Raw genomic sequence first — 15,044 nt, forward strand, 5'->3', positions numbered from 1 at the left:
GCGAACGTTCACAGATTTTTCCCATATAAATTAATGGTAATTGCTTCTTCGCTTTACGACATTCTGGCTTACGAACCATTTCATAGGAACACTATACCTTTGGATGGCGGGGGAAACCAGCGTACGCAGGTGCCATCTTAACCAAAAGTCTTGTCCATCGTATGCTTGTGACTGGGAAAAGAACAAAGTACAATACAATGTCTATTGGAATTTAAAGAAAAGGCTCAGATTTGAAAATAAACTATTTTAATATTTTTCTTTCTGTACAGATGCTGACTTTTTAAAATTTTTTTTATAGATGTCCAACAACTGCAGTTACATCTTTTTTCTGGCTTCTATTCTCATTCTTATCCATCTGATTACACATACTGCAGACAGTAAACTACATTTAACAAAGTTCAAAGTAAAATTTATTATCAGAGTATATACATGTCACCACATACAACTCAGATTCTTTTTCCTGTGGGCATACTCAGCAAATCTATAGAATAGTAACTGTAAACAGGATCAATGAACAACAAACTGCAAATGCAGATATAAATAAATAGCAATAGGTAATGAGAGCATGAAATAACAAGATAAAGAAAGTGTCATTGAAGTGAGACAGTCGGTTGTGGGAACACTAGAAATAGAATGAGAATAGTTATCCCCTTTTTGTTCAAGACCCTGATAGTTGAGGGGTAGTAATTATTCTTGAACTGGTGGTGCAAGCCCTGAGGCACTTGTACCATCTACCTGATGGTAGCAATGAGTATAGCCTGGGTGGTGAAGGTCTTTGATGGATGCTGCTTTTGTATGGCAACATTTCCTGTCGATGTGCTCAGTGATTGGGAAGGCTTTACCTATGATGTACTGGGATGAATCCACTACCTTTTATAGGATTCTCTGCTCAAAGGCATTGGTATTTCCATGCCAGGCTGTAATGCAGCCAGTCAACACACTGTCTACCACACGTCTATAGAAGCCTGCGAAGGGTTTTGTTGACATGCCTAATCTCCGCAGACACCTGAGGAAATAGAGTCACTGTCGTGCTTTCTTTGCAATTATAGTTTTATGATGGATTCAGGACAGGTCCTCTAAAATAGTGACACCCAGGAATTTAAAGTTACTGACCCTTTCCACTTCTGATTACTGGCTGTGAGTACTGGCTTATGGACCACTGGTTTCTCTTTCCTGACTTTTTTTTGCCAACTGAACTGACTGGGTTCTGCATGTGAGGAAGTCCAGGATCCAATTACACAAGGGGGCCTAGGTCTTGGAGTTAACTGATTTAGTTTTGAGGGGATGATTGTATTAAATGCTGAGCTGTAGTCAATAAAGAGCGTCCTGATGCATCCATCTTTGCTATCCAGATGTTCCAGGGTTGTGTGAAGTGCCAATGAGATGGCATCTGTTGTAGACCTGTTGCTTCAGTAGACAAATTGGAGTGGATCCAAGTCGCCATTCCGACAGGAGCTGATATGCTTCAACACCAGCCTCTCAAAACACTTCATCACTGTGGATGTAAGTGCCATTGGGTGATAGTCATTGTGGGAGGTTACCATGTTTTTCTGGGGCATCAGTATGATTGAAACCTGCTTGAAGCCACCAGGTACCACATACTGCCAGAGCGAGATATCCGCGAACGAGATATCTGTGAACACTTCAATCATTTGGTCAGCACAGGTCTTCAGTACTCGGCTAGGTACTCAGTCTGGACTGGATGCTTTCCGTGGATTCATTCTCTTGAAGGCAGCCTGCACGTCATCTTCAGATATTGGGACCAAAGGATCATTGGCAGACATTGGTCAAAGCGAGCATATTGAGTTCATCTGAAAGCAAAGCTCTGCTGTCCCCTGTGTTGTAAGAGTTACCTTTGTAGGAGGTTATGACATTCAAACCCTGCCACAGATGTTGAGCATTCTTTGTTGATTCCTGTTTAGGCCGGAATATCCATTTCATTCGTGAGGTGGCTTTCCGGAGATTATACCTGCACCCCTTGTAGCATTCTTGATCTCCAGACTCGAATGCCTCTGGTCAGGCTGTCAGCAAATTCTGGATTTCATGGTTCATCAGGGCTTCTGTTTGGGGTAAACCCTGAAGGATTTCATCGGGACACACATTCATCTACAGCTGTTTTAATAAAGTCTGTAACAACCCTGGTGTGGTCATTCGGGTCCTCAGATGAGTTCTTGAATGCGGCCCAGTCCACTGACTCAAGGCAATCCTGTAACTGTTCCTCTGCCTCCCGTGACCACCTCTTGGTTGTCTTGATCTCTGGAGCCTTGCTCTTTAGGCTCTGTCTGTATGCAGGTAGTAGGAGTACAGCCAAAAGATCCAACCTGCCAAAATGCGGTCTCAGAAAGGAATGGTAGGCATTTCTTATTGTACTGTAGCAGTGGTCTAGATTGTGTGTTGGTGATAATGGGTGGGATTTTCTTCAAACAGGCCTGGTTTAAAATCGCTGACTATAATTTGATGGACTTTTTCTTGTCTGGTGGTGATATTGTGCATTTTGCGAGTGCTTGCTTATAATCAGCCACTGGTTTGTTTATAAACTGCGTTCAGGATCATGGATGAGACCTCCTGAGGCAAAGTGAATGGTCTACATTTGATTGTTATGTATTCTAAGTCAGTGGAGCATGAGGTCGACATGAGCCCCGCTTCCAAACACCAACAAGAACTGACTAAAAAGCACACGCTGCCACCTTCTTTCTTACCAGAGTTTACAGTTCGGTCCATTCTGAAAATTGCAAAACCTTCTGGTCAGATAACTACGTCAGGAATGTTCACTGTTAACTAAGTTTCAATGCAAACTGAGATCTTCCTCTGTTGCAGCAGGCTTGTCCTGAGACTGTCAATGTTATTTTCCAGTGACTGCATATTCACAAACAAGTTGCTGGGTAGCGAAGGCCTTGTCTTTCTGCACTTCAGCTTGGTTTGCATTCTGCCTCTCCTGCCGCACTAACCCTTAAAGGCACCATGCTTAACTGCTCCGCTGGAGCTCATGACTTCTGCTTCGCACTTGATCGTCAATCATGAGATCTGAAGATCATTGATGTAATTTCATAGTCTGTTGTTAAGAGGAAATTTGCATACTGCAGGTTGCAGTAAAAGTAATTCAAAAGAAGTATATTTTAGAGAAAAACTGGTACAATTTTCTAGAGCCCGCAGAGTTGCCAATGTCCACCAGTGTCATCTTGTGTGTGAACCCTCTCGAAGCTAGCACTCCTTCTTTAAACTCTCCCTGGCCCAGAAACTCTATCTCATAGAGAGAGGAATAGTACAGAATCAAGGTCAATGGCCCACCAAGTCCTATGAAGACAATTAAATGCATATTTTTACACAAATCTTATCTCATCATATTCTCCCCATGTTCCCATCAACTTCACCTTTGTTTTCTGCCTCCTAGATTTACCACTTAGCTGCACACTGGATAGTTTACAATTAATTTGGGAACCTGTACATTTTTTGGGGGGGGTTTGGAATGTAGGAGAAAATGGAAGCTTCTTTGGAGGAGTCCCAGGTAGTCACAGGGAAAACAGCAAACTGCTCACATAGACTAGAGATCAAGGTTGAATCTGGGTCGATAGACCTGCATGGCATCAGCAATATTGGCTGTTGTACAGTTTACCCCTGACAACATTGTTATCCATTCTTTCTGTAACTCAAATGTCTTTTCCTAACTTTTCCCAATGGGAAAAACTTCAATTTGAAGCATCCTTGTGCTGCCTGCCCAGCCAAATATTTCCAGCATTTTCTATTTATTCCAAATTTACTTTTTATTTCTTTTTGATGTAAGTATCCATATGAGCTATCATCATGATACATTCTTCTCTGGAACTGATACTAAGTCAGATTTGGTTCTGCTCAGTATGTCCCAACATGCTTTACAGTCATGGTTATATTGAGGGGAAAGAACACTGATTTTAAGCTGTTACCCATCTCAGGAAATTGGAGGCCTAGATTCTATCAGCTGAATAAAGTATGAAGCAGGATCCACTGAGAGACTATGCAATAAATATCGAGGGAGATACTATATATATTTCCCTACAAGATGCTAATCACCATTTTAAAAAGGAGAAATTGTTTTTAACTTGAGCCTCATAATTGGTGGTAAAATCTTTACTTGAAATGAGAAATTTCTGGGTTGTATAATGTTTCTACTGAAATAAGTTAACAGCTGCTGATCTTCCGGTGGCATTAAACGATAGCTCATCAGCTCTTTTAAATCCATGGGTTCACAGCAGACTTCTACTCGTACTGTATACACGAACATTTTCTTTCAGTGGGAAAAAAATCACACCCTTTAATAGTATTATTAATTCCAATAATTCAAAGATGCTGCTCAGGATGAGGGTGTGAATTCCTTTCTACTGAAAACTGTTCATGATGCCACAAAATCATTTTGCAAAAAAATGTTTACTGAGTCTTTTCTATTCTTGCTGACAATAAATTATTTGTTTTTTTTTCTATGAACTTTCTCTTTCGAGGTTCTGAAATTAGAATTAAAATTTCTAATGAATTAAAAGGCTAATTAGATAAGTGCAGATGTTTTTGGTAATGTTTTCTGCTTATCTGTTCTCTTTAATGACTATAAATAAGTTTAAATGACTTCAGCAATGAAAATTATTAACAGTTCCTTATAGTCTGAGACAGGAATAAGCTTAGAACGTACACAACTTAAACACTAGTTACATTAACCTTTGAATATTCAATGTATTCCAGATAATTGGCCTGCTGAATGTATTTACACCACAAAAATCACTTGAGGAATTTCAAGATGTGTAAGTATTTTACCATAATGGTGTAAAGAAGGAAATTTTAAGCATATTGGGTTGTTTCTCATATTCCATAATGTTACAAAGCATTTTGATTTTTTTTTAGTGCTGTTACTACAGGTGACAGTAGTTAAATATGAAATTAGAAACTGTTGATGCATTCTTTTAATGACACATGAATGTGCTTTTCTCCTTGATTGTTCTTGCTGACAGTTACATAGTGATGGAACTTATGGATGCCAATCTCTGTCAGGTGATTCAGATGGAACTAGACCATGAGCGAATGTCTTACCTACTCTATCAGATGCTGTGTGGCATCAAGCACCTTCATTCAGCTGGCATTATACACCGGGTCAGTGATTCTTTTTTTCTACAGTCTAAGGCAAATCTAGATTTAACATTAACTAAAAACTAGCCGTTTCAGTGTAATTTTAGGCAGTGATTATCTTTTGACTGGTGTCATGCAATAGCACACTGTTGAAGGCTGCAGTTTTGTTATTGGGTTCTCATTTTCTGATTGTAAGGTAGGGGAGGAAAGAACCATGTGTCGATTAGAGATCCTCTTCCGCTCTAGTTAATTGCTAGACTTCAGTGCTACTGATGAAAGACATGTTCGAAACTTTTGATGCTATTCATACCAGTAGGAAGAAAGCAATTCTAAAATATGTAGCCCAAGTGAAGGAAAGAAATTAAGGAAGCCATTTTCACTATTGTATTCTCACTTGAGGATTAACTGTAATGTTCTACTTTGCCATCGGTTTGCTGCTACTATTTATAAAGCAGTTGATAGTTCCTCTTCAGATACTGTACATTGTATATAAGATCATTGTACTAACCATAGTTACACTGAGTGCAGGTCATTGTTTTGCAAATGTTAAAATGCAAACCAGCAGTGAGCTGATCTTTACTTCCTCGGTGTAAAAGCTAAAATGAATGTATTTTGATTTTTATGAATGTAATGGATAGACTGGTAAACAGGGAACACGAGATTCTGCAGATGGTGGATATCTTGACCAAGTGCACAGAATGCTGGAAGCAGGTCAGGCAGCATCAATGGAAGGAAGTGAACAATCAGCATTTTATACAAAGGCACTTCATGAGGACTGGAAAGAGAGAGGGTACAGCCAGAGTTTACCTCTTTCACCTATCACTTCCCAGCTTTACAGGCCATTCCCACTCCTTGCTCCCTTCACCCGGATTTATTACCCACCCCCCCCCCCCCATTCTGGTTTCTGCCCTCTTCTTCCAGTCCTGATGAAGGATCTCAGCCCAAAATATTGACTGTTCATTTCCCTCCAGAGAAGCTGCCTGACCTCCTGAGTTTCTTTAGCATGATGTTTTGCTTCCATGGGATGTTAGCAATGTATCATTCTGTGCTTCCATTGTCATTCTAAATTCAGAATTTAAACATCATCCTGTGCAGGTTTTATTTATGGACCAAGTCCCAGAATATTGGAATTATTTTCAAATTCATTTATGCCAAGCAGTTCTGTTGTATTTTGCTTGTAACATCTCACTGATTTTCTTTTGTCTTGAGTGTTCCCTGTTTCTAAACAAAATGGCTCAAGTTGGCTGTTTGTCAGAAGTACAAACATGGGGAGGGAAATATGCTTTGCTAAAGTCATTTTAAGGCAGCAGTGGCTTTACATATTCTCTTATTTATAAGTATATTACTTGCCAAAGCCAGTCTTTTCTGAAGTGAGAATATGCAGTCAGTATGTGGGATTTCATGGAGGATGAAATGAAGTTACTCTAATTTGACAGCTGCTTGAGATGTGGAAAAGTGGTCTTTTTTAAGTTGGATTCCAATTAATGACTCTCCAGGTGCAGCTCAGTGGAAGTTATGTGCCAGTGGCAACTCAAGGGAAGCTTGAGGATGTTAATGTAAAATAGCAGCCTGCAACACGGTTATTTGTATGATTAGTAGGAAAATGCACCAAATAGTTATACCCTGTTCAGTTTTATTAGTATAAAGAATACATGGTAAAGCAGTCAGAATATTGTAATGTAATTTTTGTCATATTGCAGGGATTTCTCTTTAATTGTCCTGAAAAAGGGTCTCAGTTCGAAATATCGATTCTTTATTCATTTCCGTAGACGCTGTCCGATCTGCTGAGTTCCTCCAGCGTTTTGTGTGTGTTGCTTTGGATTTCCAGCATCTGCAGGCTTCCTCTTGCTTGTGGTGGGAAGATGTGTGTGGTTTTGAAGACTCTTCATGCAGTTGTTTTGACCCGGAGTTAAAGGTTAGGTCATCTGGTGTAGCGTGCCCTTTTTATGAATGTAAAGGAGATTGAGATCCTTTTAACACCAAGAGTGAGAAGGAGAAAGATTGTGAAGGAGGAGAAGATGGCGACGTGACGCAGTGCGCAGTGGCCACTCCAGTGAATGATATCTGTAATCTGTCAAGTAGGGTGCCGTGCACAAGCCTGATTTGATGGAGACAGATATGAGAGAACGGAGGAACATCTGGAGAAACTTCTGAAATGCCTTTTTCACTGCCGCTGCTACTGTGTGATCCAGAATCTCCGGAGGAGAAGGCCCCGAGTCCTCGGCTTTGCTTGTTGCTCGGCGGCCAGGGCAGGGTCGAAGTGCTCGGCAGAGACGGTGCTCGGTGTCGGAGGGCTGGTCGGAGGCTCGAAGTTTTCGGATGGACTCAGAGTCAGCTGTGGTCGTGTGCTTCCAATGCATCGGCAGTTGTCGGCGCCTGGAGGTTTATGGCAGGGAGAGTTTCTCCCTTTTGCCGCCTGCTATCGGGACTATGGGAAGTCGATCGGAACTTTGAGACTTTTCTTTTACCGTGTGCATGGTGTGCTCTTTATCAAATTATGGTGTTGCTTTGCACTGCTGTAACTATATAATTATGTGGTCTTGTCAGTGTTAGTCTTTGGTTTGTCCTGTTTTTTTTGTGATACCACTCTGAAGGAACATTGTATCATTTCAGTAGACAATAGACAATAGGTGCAGGAGTAGGCCATTCGGCCCTTCGAGCCAGTACCGCCATTCACTGTGATCATGGCTGATCATCCACTGTCAGTATCCAGTTCCTGCCTTATCCCCATAACCTTTGATTCCTCCATCTTTAAGAGCTCTATCCATCTCTTTTTTGAAAGCATCCAGAGACTTGGCCTCCACAGCCTTCTGGGGCAGAGCATTCCATATATCCACCACTCTCTGGGTGAAATAATGCAAGCATTTCTAAATGACAATAAACGAGGACTGAGTGTCCTCATAATCTAAAAAAAAATATCAATTTTGACCAGCCTTGTCAGCAAGATATCACCTTTTCCCTGTCATTCAACTATTGACCAATATATCAGGAAGCTAGCTTCCGGAAGTTTCACTGCTGCTTCTAGTGTGAATTGTTTTAGATTAGAGGCTTGACTTAAAGCATAAAGAGAAAGTCCTGTATACTGAGAACCAAGCAACACTCTCAACTTTACTCAACACACATAAAAGTTGCTGGTGAACGCAGCAGGCCAGGTAGCATCTCTAGGAAGAGGTGCAGTCGACGTTTCAGGCCGAGACCCTTCGTCAGGACTAACTGAAGGAACAGTGAGTAAGGGATTTGAAAGTTGGAGGGGGAGGGGAAGGGGGAGATCCAAAATGATAAGAGAAGACAGGAGGGGGAGGGATGGAGCCAAGAGCTGGACAGTTGATTGACAAAAGGGATACGAGAGGATCATGGGATAGGAGGTCCGGGAAGAAAGACGGGGGGGGGGGGGACCCAGAGGATGGGCAAGGGGTATATTCAGAGGGAGAAAAAGGAGAAAAATAAGTAACAGATGGGGTACGAGGGGGAGGTGGGGCCTTAGCGGAAGTTAGAGAAGTCGATGTTCATGCCATCAGGTTGGAGGCTACCCAGACGGAATATAAGGTGTTGTTCCTCCAACCTGAGTGTGGCTTCATCTTTACAGTAGAGGAGGCCGTGGATAGACATGTCAGAATGGGAATGGGATGTGGAATTAAAATGTGTGGCCACTGGGAGATCCTGCTTTCTCTGGCGGACAGAGCGTAGGTGTTCAGCTAAGCGGTCTCCCAGTCTGCGTCGGGTCTCGCCAATATATAAAAGGCCACATCGGGAGCACCGGACGCAGTATATCACCCCAGCCGGCTCACAGGTGAAGTGTTTCCTCACCTGGAAGGACTGTTTGGGGCCCTGAATGGTGGTAAGGGAGGAGGTGTAAGGGCATGTGTAGCACTTGTTCCGCTTACAGGGATAAGTGCCAGGAGGGAGATCAGTGGGGAGGGATGGGGGGAACGAATGGACGAGGGAGTCACGTAGGGAGCGATCCCTGCGGAATGCAGACTTTACTCTCAACTTTACTCCTGTGTTTGAGCTAATTGTCCAAAGTAACAATAATTAATCTGGCCCTACCTGACTGAGTCTTAATCTTAACAGAACCTGAAGATACGTTCAGACGTTATACAATTAAAACAGTGCTGTAATCAGACACTGGAAAAATCTTTATTTGTTTATCCAATGTTTCCTATTCTGGAATTGTACATTTGGATTGAGTTATTGTATAAGAGTTAATGTGTGCAGATGAGAGTGTGTTTACAGTGGAGATTGACACAATGCAGCTTTATTTATAAGGGCTAGGAAGGTACACAAGACAGATTTCTCCAGTGACCATGTGCTGTGGGTGTTTATGGACCAACTGCTCATGTTCAGTTCACTGCTATTTATATTCTCAAATATTTATGCAAGATTGTTTGGTTGAACTCAACAGATAAAAGAAACCTTGACAAATTTAATGAGGGCAGACGTCAAAGGAAAAGTTGATCAGTGCCAGGTTTGCCTTTCTATTAGCCTATTTTCTTAAATTTTGTTCCTTCTAAAAGGGTGACTCACTGTTGAAGAATGCTTCAAAAACAGCAGTTGTCAACAACAGATAAGTTGATGACATAGGTGTTATTCACCAGCGAGCCCTTTTAGCCTATAGTGGGTGTTGGTTATGATTGTGAGCTTTTTCCATGATCTACATGATCTAAAGTAGCCTGCAGAAGGAAACAAACATTTAATGCAACTGGTCTCTGTCCATGCATATATTCTTCTCAAACCTTCCAATAAGAACTTACTATCTTGTTTTGCTGTTCTGTTCAGTCTCTCTAAGGTAACCTGCTCATTTTGTTGCAAAGGTAAAACACAAGATGGATTGGCTTTATCTGTCTTGTATTCATTCTAGCTGCTCCAAACATGTTCTCTTCCTCAGCTTACTTTTCTATTTATTTAGTAAGATATGTTTATAGTGCTGCTTAATACTCAAAGCATTCCCACTGAGACAAGAAATCAGTTCCCTTGTCCTACCCAAATTAAATTCTGTGGTTTGAACAACTTCAATAAAATGTTACCTGGTTTTGCTGAACATTAAGGAAAATAAATTGCTTCAGGAGCTTTATTTCCCTGCCAAAAAATTACTGGAAAGCAGGAGGAATGCACCGACAAAATTTGTGGCAAGTGTCAAATGAAAGAAAAGTTCATTGAGGAGGGGAAACTCAATAAACAGGTTACATCTATTGACCTATTCTTTAAATTGAAGGTTTTAAGATGGTGCTCAATAGTTGTATTAGTTTATAGAATTCCTCCATAAACGGATGGGCCCCAAGCAGTTGCGAGACACTCCAGAAGGTGGTTTTGCTTTGCTTGGGTTTCGTTATCTGTGACATAACTGCTAGATCAGTGGGGCAAATGAGCACTTTCTGGCTTTAAGTTTCTAATGTGGCATCACAACTCATAGTCTTAGGATAGTGATTTGACTTCTATGATCTACATTTACATCCATCCAATGTGCTCCCGGGGGCTCATTCGCAACTAGCTACGTAACTTTGATTTAACTGCAAGTCCTGCTTCATGTATTCTGCCATTAGAAAATCATTTTCATTGTATTTTAAGCTATGTATCATTATCCTATTACAGAACTATGTTGTGATTATCTTCTAGGATCTATTTTCCTTCCAATATCATCAAGTTGTGTTTTATTGTCAACTTTCAGTATATAGAGTAGCTTTAAAAGTATTCACCCCCTGCCCGGCCGGAAGTTTTCATGTTTTTTTTACAGCATTGAATCACAGTGGATTTAATTTGGCTTTTTTGACATAGATCAACAGGAAAAAAAAACCTCTTTCATGTTAAAGTGAAAACAGATCTCTACAAAGTGATCTAAATTCATTACAAATATAAAATACAAAATAATTGATTGCATAAGTATTCACCCTCTTCAAGTCACTGTTTAGTAGATGCACCTTTGGCAGCAATTACAGCCTTGAGTCTGTGTGCATAGGTCTCTATCAGCTTTGCACATCTGAACACTGCAATTTTTTCCCATTCTTCTTTGCAAAACTGATGAAGCTCTCTCAGATTGCCTGGGGATCATGAGTGAACAGCCCTTTTAAAGTCCAGCTACAAATTTTCAACTGGATTGAGGTCTGGACTCTGACCTGGCCACTCCAGGACTTAAACTTTGTTGTTTTGAAACCATTCCTGTGTAGCTTTGGCTTTATACTTGGGTTCCTGTCTTGCTGGAAAACAAGTCTTCTTCCAAGTCACAGTTCTCTTGCAAACTGCATCAGGTTATCCTGCCAAGATTTCCCTGTATTTTGCTGCATTAGTTTTACCCTCTACCTTCTCAAGCCTTCCAGGGCCTGCTGCAGTAAAGCATCCCCACAGCACAATGCAGCCACCGCTATGCTTCACGGTAGAGATGGTATGTTTTTGATGTGCGGTGTTTGGCTTATGCCAAACATAGCGTTTAGTCTAATGGCCAAAAAGCTTAATTCTGGCTTCATCAGAGCATCAAACCTTCCAGCTGACTTCAGAGTCTCCCATGTGCCTTCTGGCAAACTCTAGCCGAGATTTCCTGTGGGATATTTTCAATAGTGGCTTTCTCTTTGCCACTCTCCCATAAAGTTGTGACTGGTGAAGCACCTGGACAATAGTTGTTATATGTGCGGCCTCTCCCATCTCAGCCTCTGAAGCTTGTAACTCTTCCAGAGTTGTCATATTGTCTCTTGGTGTCCTCCCTCACTAGTCCCCTTCTTGCATAGCACTCAATTTTTGAGGACAGCCTGCTCTAGGCAGATTTATAGCTGTGCCATATTCTTCCCATTTCTTGATGATTGACTTAACTGTACTCTAATGGATATTCAGTGACTTGAGAATTTTCTTGTTTCTATCTCCTGACTTGTGCTTTTCAATAACCTTTTCACAGAGTTGCTTGGAGTGTTCTTTTGTCTTCCTGGTGTAGTTTTTGCCAGGATACTGACTCACCAGCAGTTGAACCTTCCAGATATAGGTGTATTTTTACTACAATCAATTGAGACACCTTGATTGCACACAGTGATCTCCATTTAACTAATTATATGACTTCTAAAACCAATTGGCTGCACCAGTGATGATTTGATGTGTCATATTAAAGGGTGGTGAATAGTTAAGCAATCAATTATTTTGTGTTTAATATTTGTAATTAATTTAGATCATTTTGTGGAGATCTGTTTACACTTTGACACGAGAGTCTTTTTCTGTTGATCAGTGTAAAAAAAAACAAATTAAACCCACTGTGATTCAGTGTTGTAGAACAATAAAACATGAAAACTTCCAAGGGAAATGAATACTTTTTATAGGCACTGTACACACAAGCAAACAAAAGAACATTCCTCGCGACCATGATGTACCCACAATACATATATCTCACACACAAATAAAACAAAATATTACCGCAAATAGAATGCATGTCAAGTGCATAGTACGGTGAACAACTTGCTGTCCTAGTGACGAGACCTTGGTTGGCGGTAGGGTATTCATTAATCTCACAGCCTGGGGGAAGAATCTCAAGTCTGGTGCTGATGCTCCGGTATCTCCTTCCTGATGGTAGTGCGTCGAAGAGATTACGGGATTGGTGGTAGGAATCCTCAACAACCTTTTGAGCCCTTCGTGCCCTTTGCATACAGCACTCCCAGTAAATGCCACAGATGGGGGTGGGGAGGGAGACCCAGTGATCGTCTTGACTGTTTTTACTGTCCACTTAGGGTCTTGGGGTCCATTGCCTTGTAGCCTTTGAACCACACAATGATGCAGACACTCTTGATGGTGTAGAAAGTTGTTAGAATGGAGGTTGGGGAGTCTTGCATTGACTGAACTTTCCAATGGGAAATGGGCTCGGATCTGTGTCCTGGTGACCAAATAAATAATTTTTGTTTTCTGACTTTTAGGACCTGAAGCCAAGCAACATAGTTGTGAAAGCAGACTGTACATTGAAGATCTTAGACTTTGGACTGGCAAGAACAGCAGGAACTAGTTTCCTGATGACACCTTATGTGGTTACACGATACTACCGTGCTCCAGAGGTCATTCTAGGAATGGGATATAAAGAAAATGGTTAGTGCACTCTGACCTATGTGCTTATATAGGAAGGTGACTTTTCTGTTTAGGTCCATCAAAATTGTAACATTTTGTTCCTATTGAGTTAATTCTGCATTAAACCACTGGGTTAAATCTCTACCTGTAAGGAAGGGTTTTACTTTCATCCCATCTTTCCATCATTGTTCTTATTTTGTGTAACTTCTAATGTTAATTGAATTACACTTAACTACTGAAAGATCTACCTGGGTAAATCTTAATTGTTGAATTGGTATTAAAGTTCCATAGGAGCTTTAAGTTTCTATTTTACAATTTTATACCCTGTAATTACCATGCACAGCTAAAGAAAATTATATTTTGGAAGGAATTTTGTTAGTAATTAAGGAATTCTAAAACTCTAGAGCATTTTAATTAAAATGTATCTATGTTCAGAAGACCAATCTACTTTCATATAGTGAAGATCAAAGTAAAATGAAAAATGTTTAAAACTCGAGCTTGCAAATAGTGCTTTCCTCTCAAAAAATAACCTTATATTCTTCTTCATGTCTCTGCTAATAATCTGTTGGTTAATATAGTGACAAGGCTTGAGTTGGGGAGTACATGGGCCTTTAAATTTTGGGTTCAAATTCATTTTTAACCACTGTTTAAAGTCCTCTGCTTTGAAAAATTGAAAGTTTACTTCTGAAGATGACAGCAGTGGCTAGCAGATTTCACACAATCTTCCCAAAAGTGATGAAAATTAAACCTAGCATTCTGTGAGCCAAAAGGGCAACTTGAAATAATGGTGGCATTAAAGGTATGCCAAAATAGCAATTATTTTATATTTGATTCATGAAGGATTTTAGAAATGTGCATTAATGAAAATTCAAGTTAATTACTGATACTTCTAGTGAGTTCAGTTGTTGATGAGCTATTTTTCTCTCCTGTAACATGATAAATATCACTTTCAGTAAATGCTAGAGGTTTTTAATCTTATCATAAAGTTCATTGGTGAAGAAAAGATTTTTTTACATCTGTGGATTGAAGGATGCAGTATGTCAAATTAATTTGCATTTATGATAACGTTGAATTGGATATACTGAATATAGATGTGCTTTCTTTTTATTAATCCATCTCTATGTGCTACTATAAATGTGCTCCATCACGTCATAACTGCATTTGTTATACGTAGAGGTGGGTGGGGCAGAGTTGGGAGCTACATTAATGTCATGATTTTCCAGCTATGTATTGTTTTGTGGGTGTCCGACACACTTAATATATGTAAGACTTGTGTTTCAATTATAAATGGTAATTTTGGTAGCATCTGCTTCAACAAAATAACTTGCCCTTTTTTTATGATGTAAACTTGTAGTGGATTTATGGTCTGTTGGGTGCATAATGGGAGAAATGGTGCGTCACAAAATCCTCTTTCCAGGAAGGGACTGTATCCTTAATGCTGATTGCAGTGGTTCTGTAAAGGCAATTTAATTTTGCCATTTCAAAATAAAGCCCTGGATAATTGATGCAATTTTTTTTTCAAAACAGTTTTAAAATTGTTTTCCCTGCCATGATTATAAATTAACTCAGTTAGGATTCAGCTATTCTTTGCAAATTTCTCTTTAGGGAGGCTGCATCTGGCGATGGGACATACAGTCTCTGCTGGTTATTTTGTTTTTTTTTAGTTTGTATGTACTGACCATCTATGCTAAATCTGTTGTGACTGTATACCTGTGACCCTGCATTGCTTATATGTCTGTGTCTGGCCCGTGTAGTTTCATAGATAATTCTGTTATTGGCTATTTTGATATTAAATTTAACTCTTTAGTGATGTTTAGTTCTGAGTTCATTGACTATAAGCACCACAGGTTGCAGTTTTACGGCCAGGTTGAAATAGAACATTCCAAATATCACCATGGGTAAAAGGTACGTAGATGGTAATAGAATGGGGG

At 40.2% G+C, this 15,044-nt stretch overlaps 1 protein-coding gene across 7 annotated transcripts in view; it reads left to right on the plus strand.

Moving 5' to 3' along the window:
- LOC140212072 (mitogen-activated protein kinase 8) overlaps positions 1–15,044 on the plus strand; it is a 132,376-nt gene that overhangs the window by 96,560 nt on the left and 20,772 nt on the right. For 6 of the 7 annotated variants that reach the window (XR_011889640.1, XM_072282555.1, XM_072282556.1 and 3 more), the window contains 3 exons: positions 4,708–4,766; positions 4,974–5,112; positions 12,969–13,134. Coding sequence is in view for 6 of the 7 variants with exons in the window: in XM_072282555.1 (XP_072138656.1) it covers positions 4,708–4,766; positions 4,974–5,112; positions 12,969–13,134 (364 nt within the window). In the remaining variant the exon portion in view is untranslated. Of the gene's footprint in view, positions 1–4,707; positions 4,767–4,973; positions 5,113–12,968; positions 13,135–14,467; positions 14,540–15,044 lie in introns of all 7 variants that reach the window. The other variant, XM_072282557.1, reaches the window with a different exon arrangement.

Source organism: Mobula birostris, chromosome 18 (genome assembly GCF_030028105.1).
Source record: "Mobula birostris isolate sMobBir1 chromosome 18, sMobBir1.hap1, whole genome shotgun sequence".
Classification (NCBI taxonomy): domain Eukaryota; kingdom Metazoa; phylum Chordata; class Chondrichthyes; order Myliobatiformes; family Myliobatidae; genus Mobula; species Mobula birostris.